The 13998-nt window shown below is 35.4% G+C and overlaps 3 protein-coding genes across 4 annotated transcripts; 1 reads left to right on the top strand and 2 right to left on the bottom strand.

The window, feature by feature from the left end:
• The first annotated feature begins 1112 nt into the window (after nt 1–1112).
• LOC148205466 (uncharacterized) lies at nt 1113–2959 on the top strand. The gene is made up of 4 exons (XM_088104555.1): nt 1113–1682; nt 1766–1989; nt 2085–2201; nt 2437–2959. The coding sequence occupies exons 1-4, from the start codon at nt 1128–1130 to the stop codon at nt 2957–2959; spliced, it is 1419 nt and encodes a 472-aa protein (XP_087960681.1). The 5' UTR covers nt 1113–1127.
• A 489-nt stretch (nt 2960–3448) lies between these two features.
• LOC148205465 (uncharacterized) lies at nt 3449–4353 on the bottom strand. The gene is made up of 2 exons (XM_088116532.1): nt 3828–4353; nt 3449–3751 (listed from the first exon to the last, which is right to left on the bottom strand). Exons 1-2 carry the CDS (start codon nt 4002–4004, stop codon nt 3449–3451), a joined length of 480 nt encoding a protein of 159 aa, XP_087972658.1. The 5' UTR covers nt 4005–4353.
• A 2663-nt stretch (nt 4354–7016) lies between these two features.
• Nucleotides 7017–10775, bottom strand: LOC124821784 (serine carboxypeptidase-like 45). Of its 2 annotated transcripts, none has more exons than XM_047293719.2 (10): nt 9989–10775; nt 9702–9803; nt 9527–9622; nt 9090–9182; nt 8885–8964; nt 8502–8789; nt 8120–8244; nt 7852–7950; nt 7600–7717; nt 7017–7422 (listed from the first exon to the last, which is right to left on the bottom strand). In XM_047293719.2, the coding sequence occupies exons 1-10, from the start codon at nt 10242–10244 to the stop codon at nt 7273–7275; spliced, it is 1407 nt and encodes a 468-aa protein (XP_047149675.1). In that variant the 5' UTR covers nt 10245–10775; the 3' UTR covers nt 7017–7272. The 2 variants fall into 2 exon arrangements, with proteins under 2 accessions (XP_047149675.1, XP_047149676.1); XM_047293720.2 differs by having other exon boundaries at nt 7852–7944.
• Between the last annotated feature and the right edge of the window lie 3223 nt (nt 10776–13998).

Below are 13998 nucleotides of genomic sequence, written 5' to 3'. Positions count from 1 at the left end.
TTGATGATGAAGGTGATGTTGCAAGACAAGTGGAGGAGGTTGAGGTTGAGGTTGTTCGTGATGGTCAACTTGGAACAGAAATGGTGGAGGGTGAGGGTGAGGGGGATACCCATGAGGGTGATGTTGAGGTCCATACTGAAGTTGAAACAGAAATGGTGGAGGGTGAGGGGGATGCCCAGGATGGTGATGGTCTGGATCATACTGCAGTAGGAAGAAAAATGGTTGAGGGTGAGGATGAGGCCCATGAGGGTGAAGGTGATGGGCATGAGGGTGAAGGTGATGGGCATGAGGGTGATGGTGAGGATCATAGTGATGTTGGTAAAAAAATGGTTGAGGGTGATGGTGAGGATCATAGTCATGGTGGTACAAAAATGGGTGAGGGTGAGGGTGATGGTGAGGATCATAGTGATGCCCATGAGGGTGAAGGTGATGGGTATGAGGGTGAAGGTGAGGATCATAGTGATGCCTATGAGGGTGATGGTGAGGATGTTGAAATCCATCATGTAGAGGAAGCTGAGGTACATGATGTAGATGATTTTGAGCTAGAGGATGATGATGTAGAAGACAGTGAGGGTGATGCACATCAGGCAGAGTCTGAAGACGAAGATGTAGATAGAAGTGAAGGAAGTCTAATTGATGTCAGCGTGCATTGTGACATTGGGACTTCTAAAGGAAATGTGGGAGAACAAGCTTCCAGTGCCTTACTTGAGTCTGAACGGTCAACAGATAATGAATTTATTCATGATATGTGTGGGTTGTCTGACAATGAGTGGCTATCAGAGGAGTTGTTTAGTGGATCAGATAGTGAGGACAATGATGTGAGGACTAAGATAAGGTTTCCCACTTTTAGTATGCCTAAAACTTTGGTGGATTATAAATGGGAAGTAGGAACCTATTTTGCTGAGAAAAATGAATTCACAGATGCCATAAGGACTTATGCACTAAGTAATGGGAGAAGTTTAAAATTTATTAAGAATGACAAGAAAAGGATTTCTGTCAAGTGCTTGGGTGGAAGTGAAAATTGTAAATGGTATGCGTATTGTTCCTTTAGGACTGATGTCAGTGCATGGCAACTGAGAAAAGTGTTTGATAACCACAACTGTAGTAGAGATTTCAATGTTAAGTTGATGACTTCAAAGTGGTTGAGTCAAAGGATGGAGAAAACTGTGAGAGAAAATCCTACAATGAAGGTCATGGACATTAGGGACAAAGTTACTAGGAAATGGAATGTAGGAATTTCAAGAAATATGGCGTTTAGGGCAAGAGCAATGGCAAGAGATAAGGTTGAAGGATCATTCAAAGATCAATATAGAAGACTTCACGATTATGGTCATGAGCTGCTGAAAACAAATCCAGGAACAACAGTACAAATTAAAGTTGATAACAGTAATGGTGAGGTCATATTCCAAAGATTTTATGCATGCTTGAAGGCATGCAAGGATAGCTTCATTTGTTGTAGACCTATTATTGGCTTGGATGGATGCTTTCTGAAAAGCAAGTATGGAGGGGAGTTACTAACAGCAGTGGGAAGAGATGGAAACGACCAAATGATGCCCATAGCATATGCTATTGTTGAGGTAGAAAACAAAGACTCCTGGACTTGGTTCTTGGAGCACCTTATTGAGGACCTTGGTGGGGCAGCTGTATGTGCAGGATGCACATTTATTTCAGACCAACAAAAGGTCAGTGAATGTTCAATATGTTTTACATATAACTGAATATCTTCATTAAAGAAATGTTAATTACAATATGTTGAATATGTCAGGGTCTGTTGCCAGCAATCCAGGATCTTCTACCTGGTGTAGAACAAAGATTTTGTGTTAGGCATTTATATTCAAACTTCAGAAAAAAATTTCCTGGAAAAAACCTTAAACGTCTGATGTGGCGGGCAGCAACAACAACACACCCACAACAATGGGAGACTGAAATGAGGAATATTAGAGACATAAATTTAGACGCATTTAAATATCTGCTTGCCATCCCACCTAGGTATGCATTAAGTCTTCTAATTATTAACTCTTATAAATATTTCAATATTTGCTTGCCATGACACATACTTGACTAGTTATATTGACTTATCCCAGGTTTTGGTCAAGATCTAGATTCAGCTCTAGATCACAATGTGACACTCTTGTCAACAACATGTGTGAGGGCTTTAATAGTGTGCTAGTTGATAGTAGGTCTAAGCCTATTATTAGCATGTAAGAAGACATAAGGGTTTACATAATGAAGAGATGGGCTGCCAACAGGACAAAGATCACATCATATCAAGGTTCAATCTGCCCCAAGGTTTTTAACAGATTTCAGAAGGAGTCCTGGTTAACTAGATATTGGTTACCAAGGTAACTTTTATGATGTGTGTTTCCATTCATGTTAACTTTCTTTCCATTTATAGTGATCCATCTAATTGTGTTTTGCATTGTGTATTACATATAGGTGGTCAAGAGAAAAATTATTTGAAGTGAAACATCTTTCAGAATTTGGTCACCAATTTGTTGTGAATATTGACACCATGGACTGCACATGTAGAAAATGGGCAATTACTGGCATTCCCTGTACTCATGCCATCACTGCAATGAAATTTTTGAATATAAATGCAGAAGAATACATTGGCCACTGGTTTAGGAAGTCTACTTATGAAGAGACTTACAACACAATAATTAACCCTATCAATGGACAACATGTCTGGGATGTTACACCCTATGCAGATATATTACCACCAAAGAAGAGGACAATGCCAGGAAGGCCCAAGAAGAAACGAAGACTAGAGGAGTGGGAGTTGAAGAAGAATAACAGTGAATTAAGAAAGGGTGGGCAGAGGAAAACATGTGCCATCTGCAAAGAACTTGGACACAACAGAAAAGGCTGTCCACAAAGACCTCCAACAGTAGAGGTTCCTACAGCCCAATCTTCTCAAGTCACCCAACCTCCAGCAACTATGCCTTTATCTGATGAATGATGTAATCAATGATCTAATGTACTGAACACAGTGTGTACTGATCCTAAATTTATATTTTGTAGCAAATGTTTGCTCTATCATTTTGAACACAGTCTGTGCAAATGTATTCTTATGATGTATTTTGGATATGTAAGACAATGTTGTTATCATTTTGAACAGCTTTTGTTATCATCTAAGACAATGTATGTGGTTATCAGAAAGTGATTACTGCCCTTAGTCATCTAAGACAATGTTGTTATCATTTTGAACAGCTTTTGTTATCATCAACTTTATTGCTCATTACTTTATCATGTTTCTCATTATTCCACTTAGTCATGATTTTGCTTTATCATTATTCCACTTAAAGTAACAATACAATTAAATGAAATTAAATGACACACATTAATAAAACACACATTACATATAAACCAAGTTTCAAGTCTGATAACATTAATAAAACACACATTACATATAAGCCAAGTTTCAAGTCTGATCACAGATGACACAGCATCAACCAACTTTCACCAACATTGCTAATACAATTACATTCAAAACAAATATGACAAAGATCATCCCCACTAACAATTTAAACCACTTATCTAACTTAACTAAACTTTTCTCTATACAACCCAGTCTGATCTTTGGACAATATGTTTCTTCCATTTGCAACACACTGTCTTCCATGCTCATCACACCCATTTCTTCATTTCTTTCACTATCAGTCCTTTCTTCTACATTCAGCCATTTTCCTTCATTTCCTTCGTCAATGCACCACTTGAAGAAGTTGCAACCAACCAATTCTCCACTCCCACCCTATTCAACACCAACACACACTCCTTCGTCAAAACCCAAATAAATAGACATAGATTTATTGTTATATCAAACTGACCTTGAAGTTAGGGCAACCCCAGAATTTTTTCCCCTTGTTCTTAGGGGTTCTCGCAGTACGAAACACTGCACTGTGACCACAGAGGCATCTTGGGTTTCCATCGAAGCTCCTAACACTGCCACTACTGCGTTGCATGGCCGAACCCAAACATTTGCAAGAGGAAGATGAACGAGACATCCTTACCACCACCTCAACAGTGCTTGCCCAAGACGTAAGACACCAGCTCTGGTTCACCAAGACGAAACACGATCCTCTCCAACACGAGAATATACTTTGGATGACATGGGATGCCCTTAAATGTTAGGGCTTCTTAGCCTACGTGGATAAAACACAACAAACAATCAATTTTAATGCACAATGCCACGTCCGTAAATGGAAAAATCCAGCTCACACCAATTTAACGCCGTCTCACACCACTTAACGGTTATGGTACAATGTGCTCACTTTTACAAAAAATATGACCCAATTGAGACAGAAAAAAACTTGAGGACCCAAATGAGATTTTCATACAAACTTGAGGACCAAGGGAGGGTTTAAACCTTAATATTATTAATGTTTATGATATTGAATAAGTTGCTTCATTGATCTCTGTCGCAACCGGGATCACGACGGGACGGCGAGCCGAAAAACAAAAGGGTTTGAGAAAAAGGTTTTGGAAGTCGCCACCATAATTTATTATGGAAAAACTATGGAAAACCAAAAAATAAGACATGGTCTGTAAAAAGTAGATTTTTAGGTTCGGGAATCGGTTACGCGTAAGGAAGGTGTTAGCACCCTATCGCGCCTGCCCAAAGGCAGTACCTTTAATTAAATGTAAAAAAGGTTGATGTGGTTTTTTTAAATGTTTAATTTTCCCTAAAAAAATAATATAAAGAAACTATTAAGAGACAAAAAAAAATTTTTGTTTTATGAAACCTTGGTCCTACGTACATCCATTTAATGGACAATCAGGATCACGTAGTTCTTTACGTAGAAAAAGGTTTGTGAGTTAAAAAAATTATTATTGATTGATTTAGATTTTTTTTGAAAAAGAGTGAATCCGAACAAGATTTGGTTTAAACAAGATTGACATCTTTTTTGGTTTTGAAGATTTTGTATTTTTTTATTTATTTAAAAATGGTGGAAAAAAGAAAGAAGTCGACACATACTTAAAAAAAATTATGATTTTAAAAAGAAACATTATTTGTGTATAAAAAAACATACCTTTTAGAAAAAAACTTCAGAGTACAATAAAAAGAGAAAACAGACAGAGGTGACATACCTTTTTAGCTTTCAGGATTCCCCTAGTTCTCCCCTGGTAATCTCTTTTGGCAGAGTTCCTCTGACCTGAGAACTTACTTTTCTCTATATTCTTCTATAGTGTTGCTATCACTATTATTTCAAAATATTTATATACACATAGAATTAAGTGATAATAACTGATGCAACAAATTATATTTTCCTCTTTAAAAATAACTGATGCAACAAATTATGTTAATATACTATTTTAATTATTGTTTATAATTATTAGCATAATATTAATTCAAATCATTACCATATTAAACTAACATTTCAAATATTAAAGTCATCATTTTATCCCTTTTTACCCACCATTAATTATTATTATCTTATTTTTTATTATTTTTAAATATTTACTTACCTGCTGACAATCTCAATTGTCAAATTTTCAGTTTATTTATTTTAAAATTGAAAGGAGAGGAATGTCCCTCATTTAAAAAACTTAATAAGACAACATTTTAAAATGAAATCAATGCTATGGAAATAAATTATTGTTTAAAAAAATAACTAAATGAAAAAAATTAGGATAATTTATTTAATAAACGAAGCCTGAAAGATGAACTCCGAGTAATAATATTACAATATCGTATTTTTGTTAATTTTAAAATATCACACTCAGAACAATTTCACCTGCCTAAACATACATTTATTTGCAACCTCTATCCGTGTGGTCACTCCAGCAACATTTTTTGGCAAGACAATGTAATCTTTTCTCTCAATCTTGTCGGAAATACGATCCAAGAAAAACATATTCAGGTGATTTTTTCGTTCAAAATGTAATCTTTCACTATTTTTATGATTTTTTTCTTTATCTTTTTGGATGTAGACAAAAATATTCAAATTAAAGGACTAAAGAAACCATCAATACACGCTATACCTATAAAGGATGAGAGACACGAACAAGACACCCACTTTGCTGCTATCTCAGCATGCAACAACATCAAATTCGAATACTAAATTGATAGGTCTTACTTTTTTTATATCTTTGTACGATAAAGAGCTATAAAAGCAAACCATTTCAGCGCACGTTTCTTGCACATAAGAGAAATAGGATCAGAATCAGAAGTGAGGCCAATGAGTTTGTACAAACTCTCTTCAAGAAATGATTTTGTCTTTAGCTTAACCAACAATTCCCAGATGACATGCTTTTCCATGGGAAACAACAAAGCATGGTTTTAAGATCACATGTTTATCATATTTTTACAATTCTGATACTCCATACAACTAAGAACAGTATAATAGTTCAGAAAAAGAAGTGGTTGTCAAAAGATAATTTTGCTACATAGTTATAAAAATTATGACAGACAAAGGTAGATGGAATAAAAGTCAACGCCTGAGAGCCTATAGATAGATCCCTAGTTTAGGTTCATCACCATGCTGAAGCTATTTGGCACTGCTAAGGCCATTATTAAAGTATGGACAGTTGGAAAGCTTCTTATCACACATAGGGGGAGGCACCCCATTTTGTCTTCATTCTTGAAAATCACACTGTTGGCTATGGACAAAGTAAAACACCAATATGTAAATGTATTAAGTATGATTTAGATGTGCATTTTACTGAAAAAAAATAAGATTACATGGTATAACAGGAATTGCTTCATTAGAATGATCATTCAAAAACATTTGTAAAATGAATTACTCGATAAAATATATGTACATTTTATTCAAAGATAGAGTGATTTATCATGATGAAATTATCAATATGCTGTTACTTTTCTGAGTGACTTTTGTTCATTATAAAGCAGAACAGCAGAAGTTTCTTAAGCCAAACTTTAAAAGTTTTGCTACTTGGTAAGAAGTACTATTAGAATACATACACTGCCTACCGTGTACAGTTTTGTTCTTAACGATCTAGATAACATCGAAAAAATGAGTTTCATATTGAATAAAGTCCACAAAAATGAAAGAGTATTTAAGAAAAAAACAACATTTTGCATTCTCTGGCTACATTTTTACAGAAGTTCTCTAAGCCAAGGATCCACTTTACATTTGACAGTCCAATGAACAAACAAGCACCCCATCATGGAAGTAAATTCACATGTGACTCATATTTCTCCTCTCCCCTTAAATTTTTCTTTTGAAATTAAAGTAAATTTAATAGTTATATAGTACAAATTGAAGCTTACTTACAATCCCTCAACTAGATTAGAGAAAAAACTAAGTCTTGTCAGAAAATTTCAGGCAGAGGCCTATCTTCCAAGAATGACTTGAACAAAACAAATGATCTTTCAGGCTGAGAGAAAGGGGCTTCATGAGAGGCACCTCTGACAGTAGCAAATGAGAGGATACTGCCATAAACTTGAGTCCATCCACCAACCTAAACAAAAAATTTGTAAACTCACATCAGTTCATGATGTATATATATTAAACAAGTTGGATTATATTTTATAGTCTTTTACTTCCAAGAGAAAAAAAAATGCTTCCTACCATTATCTTGCAATCAGATATAATATAACAAGCTTTAAGCAAGATGTTAAGTAGTATTAGTATGTACCTGTTGGCCTTCAAACCATACTCTGTAGGGGACTGTTGTATTCAGTCCTAGTTGTCTAGCCAGCTTTTGAACTAAGGTGCGGCTTCCAGTCAGTGGAATTACTGAATCTTGATCTCCACTATAGTGAAACAGAACATGCTTATGTTAATTTGTACATGGTATTTGAAAAGCATACATATGAACTTTCAAGTTCAAGTAACTGAAGCAAATACAATCAACACGGAGAAGGAAATAGTTTTGGTCTAGTTATACCTGTAAATTAAGACCCGAACTCCAGATTTTATGAGTGATCCAACAACAGGGAGTGTAGGTTTCTCCAGGTTGAGCATATCATAGTTCAAAATGCTGTTGCTAACACAATGTCACAATACATGTTATTGGGATTGGTAATATTTTCAAAGTAACTTTACTATGATTACTTATCTTTCATGACCAATTAAGCAAATCCATTAGGGTAACCAACTAGAACGATGAATGATAAACTTTCTTTTTCCATTTTGTTGAGTTTTGAAGAAATTACTTGCTGCAGACATCCCATTTTCGGACTCCGACAAGCTTGGCATGGAGCGCCTCTTGTACATCTTTTCGGTTCAAGTAATTAGTAACTTTGTCATCTACACATACATCTATGCTCTCATTTGTTTTCTGTTTGGCAAGAGGCATCAAGTTCTTTAAGATATGATGAAAAGTCAATTTGAAAAACGAAATAACCAGAAGTATAAAAGGTAAAAGGTGATATAAGAAACTATTAGAAAGTGGTTTGAAGCTTAATTCAATTTCACAAAACCGGCTTGTAAGGTGAGGTTTGCACCCCACTTGTATATTATAATTTGACCTTATCTCTAGTGGATGACACTTCCAAAAAACATCCATTAAGAAAGAAAAAATGAGAAAAAACTCACTTGGCCTTGAGGACAAATAGCTTTGGATTGTGAAAGCACTGATGAAATGCAAACATCAAGGGTGACATCATATTTGTCCACAAACTTACTGGTTTCTCTGGCTACTTGCCTCAAAACTTTTGAACAAAGCGGAGAAATCGAGTCTCTGTAGTATTCACTGACGTACCGGGAATAGTTACAGCCTGTAGTGAACAATTTGTACGTTGAATCAGATATCAAACCGTGAGACCAGAAGAACTCGGCCCTTGAATTCAAGTCAGTGGCATATTCTAGAACTGGGTTACCCAACTGCAATAAAAGAGACCAGCTTGGCATTATGCATTGCTAGAAATGTCCTAAAAGAGAACCATGGTTGATAAATAAATGGTGTTTTTGTTACTTACGGCGATGCCTTTCAGATTGAATAACTTCTCCTTTTCGTTTATTTCAATCATGAGCTTTGCAAGTTGTGGAACATAATGCCCTGATGTTTTTTGATAAAGAAAAGTGTGTAATAACCGATAATAGCGATTGTTTAATGCGTAACTGGCATTTAGAAATTTGAGTTCTTCTAGAAATGATGACTGAACAGTGACGTGGCATGCATACCTGCATAGCTTTCACCTGCTAGAAACAGATCTCTGTGCCTGAATTGAGGGAACTTGTTGAACCAGCGTTGCAAGAATACAAGATTGTCCCTGGCTTGAGAAATGAAAATTACTGCTTCAGGAGACAGAAGGGAATAATGGCTTTGTGTATTCAAGGACTGTGATGTTGAAATAAGAACAATAGCATTCTAATGTAAGGACAAGGGATGAATAAACAAAGAGAGTACATCGTATCATGCAAAAGTTGTGTCGCATTTTTAGCACTAATTGCTGTTTTGTCTCAACTTTTTAAAAGCCTAAACATAGAGTACGTTCCTTTTTTGACAGAAGATATGATTTAAAGAAGCTTTCTAAAGAAGAGCTTATTTGTCTCAAAAGATTAAAAAAATAATAAAATGAACAAAGTTCCAAAGCAATTGATAATGGAAGGTAGATTACCTGTTGTCTCATCATTCAGAGTCTCATAGGAAGAGCCACCTTTAGCATAAGAGAACCCCACTCCAACTGGTGTCTCCAAATACAAAATGTTTGTCTCTGCATTACAATGTAACTCTTATCATATTGGAGCAATTCTTGCACTTATAATGGAATGATCAGTGCCTCCATGGATTACCTCTGTTCCAACTGTACTCGTTTTTAATCAGAACTTCCCCATTTGGTCTAAAAGGTCCATTTTCAGAGAATGCACCCACTCCAAGAGAAGAACAGCCAGGTCCTGTACAAAACAGAAATTAGCTTATACATTTAATGTCTTTCTAGAAAATTTTAAAAGCATATTCTGAAACTAAATGCTCTATATTCTACACTGATTATGCATATACTTTTTATCCAAAGTCTTGAACTTATTCTGATTTGCCAGTGTTACATAACTATAGTTGTACCAAGATAGAGATTGCAGACCTCCATTGAGCCAGAGAACAAGAGGCTTTGAAGATGGATGAGTTTCTGATTCAACAAAATAGTAAAAGAGAGCTTTGTGTTTGAGATCATCCACTGTAACATATCCTGAGAACTGTTGGAAGCGTGTGTTGGGTTGCCCGGGAAGCCGAACAATTCTATCTGCATGATTAGAGAGACAGAAAATCTCCAAGGAAAAGCTCAATTGAAGCAACACCACAGTCACTGCCATGGTTTTCCATGTTGGCAAGTTCTTCATTTTTCACAAAAACGGAGAGAGAGAGAGAGAGAGAGAGTAGGACTAAGGCAAAGCAGTACCAGAAAGAGAGAGAGGTGTGTGCTGCTTTTAAACTGGTACAGTGTTACTGAGTATTTACTGCATGAGGTTAATTGTGGGCCACTTAGTGATTGGGAGCTGCTTTTAAATTCATTCTATGATTACAGTTCTAGCTTTATCATGTTTTTTGCTTGCAGGCTTGCTAGAAAACGGTGTTGAAAGTGATGTATGAGGGGTATAGATCTTAGTGTATCGAGTCTGTCTATACTGTGAAGCAAAAAGAAAGTTGTATACATTGTTGGGCCTCCAAATGCTATAAGAGTCTGTTTATAAAGCTTGCTGCTATGAAAAAGAAATTAGCTATTGGAATGTGGGCTACCTTGAGAATTACAGTCTGTGAATCTTCTTTTAGACTTGTAGTTCTACTTTTAGTGTTGATGCATCAAGCATAAATACCTTGTAAGTTGTAACCTTTTTTGTTTTTTTGTTTTACCACACACCAAGAGGGCGGTGTCTCTTTCATTCTTTAAAATTTGAGTTAAAATTACTAATGTTTTATATTTTATGATTACAAAAAAAAGTAACTCATTTTTTCTGCATTCTGAGTCACCAGAGAATATGAGTACTTAGCACCTTGGGGATATTGCAGGTTGTATGCAGAGAGATACACGGTTTGTTTTTGGTTTTCCCGAAAGCTTGTTTGATTGATGAACTTTTCTTGATCAACAAGTACGGGCAGGATTTTGCACAGCTACAAAGTGGTTACAGTATGGAGATTCCAAGGAAAATTTAACAATCCTACTCTTGTAATTGACCACTATATCGTAGGATGTCAGAGAAGCTAGTGATATAATGTTCTCAAATACATCATTGACCATCAATTTTTTCTTTAAGGATGAATCATATACTTGCCACTTATTTTCTTTTCTACTTGTCTTCCATGCACAAAGTTTGGTGGGATATTTGAGGACTTAGTAATAATAAGCTTGATGATGAGATTTCCCTCAGAACCATACTGTTGAAACTTGAATGGAATGGATTTGAAATCCAAAGGGGAAATGAAATGAGGTGGTTAAGGACTTTTCTTTATGTTGTTATGTGGGGATGAACTGGTTTCCTTTGACCAGTTGTGAAAAGGCTTTTCTCATAATGATAGGGCAAACCTTGATTCTTTTCTTTTCCTTTTCTTCCAAACCTTTTTGTCCTGGTTATACAAAGCAACTACCCTCCAACATAAATAAATCACTTCTCTTTTTCTTTTCATATACAAACTCACATGCCAACTTTTTCATTCTTCAGGGGGGCCTCCCTCAATTCATCACTTCACCAGCTGTGTTAAATCAATTTATAGATCTTTATGATATCATTGGACCCTATATATATATATATATATATATACACACACACACACAAGTACTCTTAGAACTTAGGAAAAAAGGATGGTCTGATCATAATGTAATTGCAACCAAGTCTAGTCACTGAAGCACTGTATTTACCAAAGTAAGGAAGAAAAAACATAAGAAAGTGGTATAAGCATTAGAACAAACAAGCCATAAAAAGACAAATATGATATACATATATGGTGGGGTTGTGTTATATATATGCATGCAGCTCATAGAACTGGTAAAGGAGAAAAAAAGGGTCCCTACCTTCATAGCTTTTGCAGAAGGCTTCAGATTTTTCATCATTAGCTGCACTATAGTGTCACTGGTGTATGTGTATTGACAACTTTCTATCAACTCTCAAACACGAATTCTAGTCCCAGCTAACACCCACCCGCTTCGGTGTTCGTTCTCCATGCTTAGGGAAATTTATGTGACATCAATATGGCTTAATATTATAGTAACGTGAAACGGTGGAAGTGGTTAGTAGAGTTTTGGAGTATGATAATGTGTTGCAGAGTAGAAAAGGAACTGCTCTTACTTTGTTCAATCTTTTGGTTTTCTAAACGTAAAAGATGAGAGTGGAGAAAAAAGCTGATCCACTTTTACTATTTAATTACAATTTCCTTCTTTTTATGATCTGGGGTGCTATCACCCTCCACCATGATAAAACTGTAGATTCTATTAGGGGGAGTGTCTTCAACATTCACGAAAACCCCTCTTTTCGTAACGCCGTCTGAACCGGTTAAGACTAACCATCGGTTAACTAAGGAGACATCATAGCAATGGGCCTAAAAGACATTAATATCATTCTTAATCTAAAGTATTAAGAGAATAGATTAATGGATGTTTTTAATACGGTGTTCCACTTTCTCACAATTTTGTTTGTTTCTTCCTAGGTTCCAAATTCCAACTATGGACTCTTGAGTACGAATAGAAATAGAAACCAAAATCAAGCACACTAAAATTAAGTTTTAAATTTATGAAAAAAATTATTTACCCTTAATTTTTATAAAACAATAAGTCTTTCAGTTTTAACCACCATTTACATTGTAGTTTTAGTTTGATAAAAATATGTTAATAAGTTAGAAAGAGGAGGAGAGATATAAGACTGTCCTTAAGGTTTTTAATTGAATAGGATAGGAAATAGTATGTGGTTTGGCATATTAAGTTATTTGCTGGTAGGCACAAAAGAAAAATTACATTAAATCCTAAAAGAATGAACTGAGATATTATGATTCGACTATAGTGTGAAAAATTCTTACTTCCATATGGCCAAACTCCCAAAGGCACTAGACCAATCCAAAGGATTCGAGGCCAACCACCAGATCGATTACTAGATCTATCACTTAAGTTGATCATCCAAACAACATGGTTGATGAGACACAATATGATCATATTATTAGCGATAATGACTCATTAAGATCCTAAAGTAGATTAAGATGTGATTGAGCGATTTTTAGACCAACAAAATATAAAAGTTCATCATAACTAATATAAATAATGACTTCAAGATCATGCACACAATATGTATCTTTAGTCATTCGAACTGTCACCTACTGATTTAAGAATCAAAGTGTCTTCTACAAGTACATTCCCACATGTTGTGAATGAGCGGAACAAAATGTAGTCGAGCTTCCCAACAGCTTAACTAGTCTCCTTAATAGCCATCCGGTATGCTATAGTGCTTAATAAGTCTCTTGTATGTCCTGCTCAGTCTGTTGCAATGCTCGATCAGCCTCCTGCATGTCCTGCCTGGTCTGCTATAGTGCTCGGCCAATCTCCTGCATATCCTATTGGTATGCTACAGTGCTCAACCAGTCTCTTGCACGTCCTGTTTGGTATTACAATACTTAATCTGTTGGGAATCCAAGTGTTATTATAAGTCCCATATTGGATAGAAATGAGAAAGTAGAGCATCTTATAAAGATGAAAGACCCATTAACTCATTGTTTTAAGATTTTGAATAAAGAGTGACGTCAATCATTTATATAGTTGACTCGAATGTTATTAGTGTTTGTGTAACACAGGAACCTCCCCTCACCTCAACCATGTCCAATTTCAAATTTGGCCTAAAATCCAATACACTACCTTTTGCATTTCACAAGAGAAAGAATGGTGTGAAAAAAGATAAACGGATTGAGAAAAGGAAAATGATATAGTTGAAGTTCGATACATAAATTAAAGTCAAAATTCATTCAAAGCAATAGCTTCACCTTTTACCTAATGTCTCAAACAGCACTTAAACATCATCGTATAATTAAAATTCATATATAAATAGCTAAAATGACAGAACCAATAATTAATTTTGTCTAAATTTTATATTGAATAATATAAAATGTTTAAGAATTTAA

The sequence above is a fragment of the Vigna umbellata genome, chromosome 1 (assembly GCF_029865625.1).
Source record: "Vigna umbellata cultivar VRB3 chromosome 1, Vumbellata_1.0, whole genome shotgun sequence".
NCBI classification, from domain to species: Eukaryota; Viridiplantae; Streptophyta; class Magnoliopsida; order Fabales; family Fabaceae; genus Vigna; species Vigna umbellata.
Note: the sequence above shows the minus strand (reverse complement) of the source record. Positions and strands in the feature narration are given on the sequence as shown.

What these genes read in the sequence shown, in the direction of transcription:
- LOC148205466 (XM_088104555.1), top strand. Translation starts at nt 1,128, where the DNA reads ATGACTTCAAAGTGGTTGAGTCAAAGGATGGAGAAAACTGTGAGAGAA. An exon ending in CTGCTTGCCATCCCACCTAG is followed by an intron (nt 1,990 to 2,084) that starts GTATGCATTAAG and finishes GACTTATCCCAG; the next exon opens with GTTTTGGTCAAGATCTAGAT. An exon ending in TCTAAGCCTATTATTAGCAT is followed by an intron (nt 2,202 to 2,436) that starts GTAAGAAGACAT and finishes TATTACATATAG; the next exon opens with GTGGTCAAGAGAAAAATTAT.
- LOC148205465 (XM_088116532.1), bottom strand. Translation starts at nt 4,004, where the DNA reads ATGTCTCGTTCATCTTCCTCTTGCAAATGTTTGGGTTCGGCCATGCAA. An exon ending in GGGGTTGCCCTAACTTCAAG is followed by an intron (nt 3,752 to 3,827) that starts GTCAGTTTGATA and finishes GGTGTTGAATAG; the next exon opens with GGTGGGAGTGGAGAATTGGT.
- LOC124821784 (XM_047293719.2), bottom strand. Translation starts at nt 10,244, where the DNA reads ATGAAGAACTTGCCAACATGGAAAACCATGGCAGTGACTGTGGTGTTG. An exon ending in AGCAGGTGAAAGCTATGCAG is followed by an intron (nt 8,965 to 9,089) that starts GTATGCATGCCA and finishes AAAAAACATCAG; the next exon opens with GGCATTATGTTCCACAACTT. An exon ending in CTATTTGTCCTCAAGGCCAA is followed by an intron (nt 8,245 to 8,501) that starts GTGAGTTTTTTC and finishes CTTGCCAAACAG; the next exon opens with AAAACAAATGAGAGCATAGA.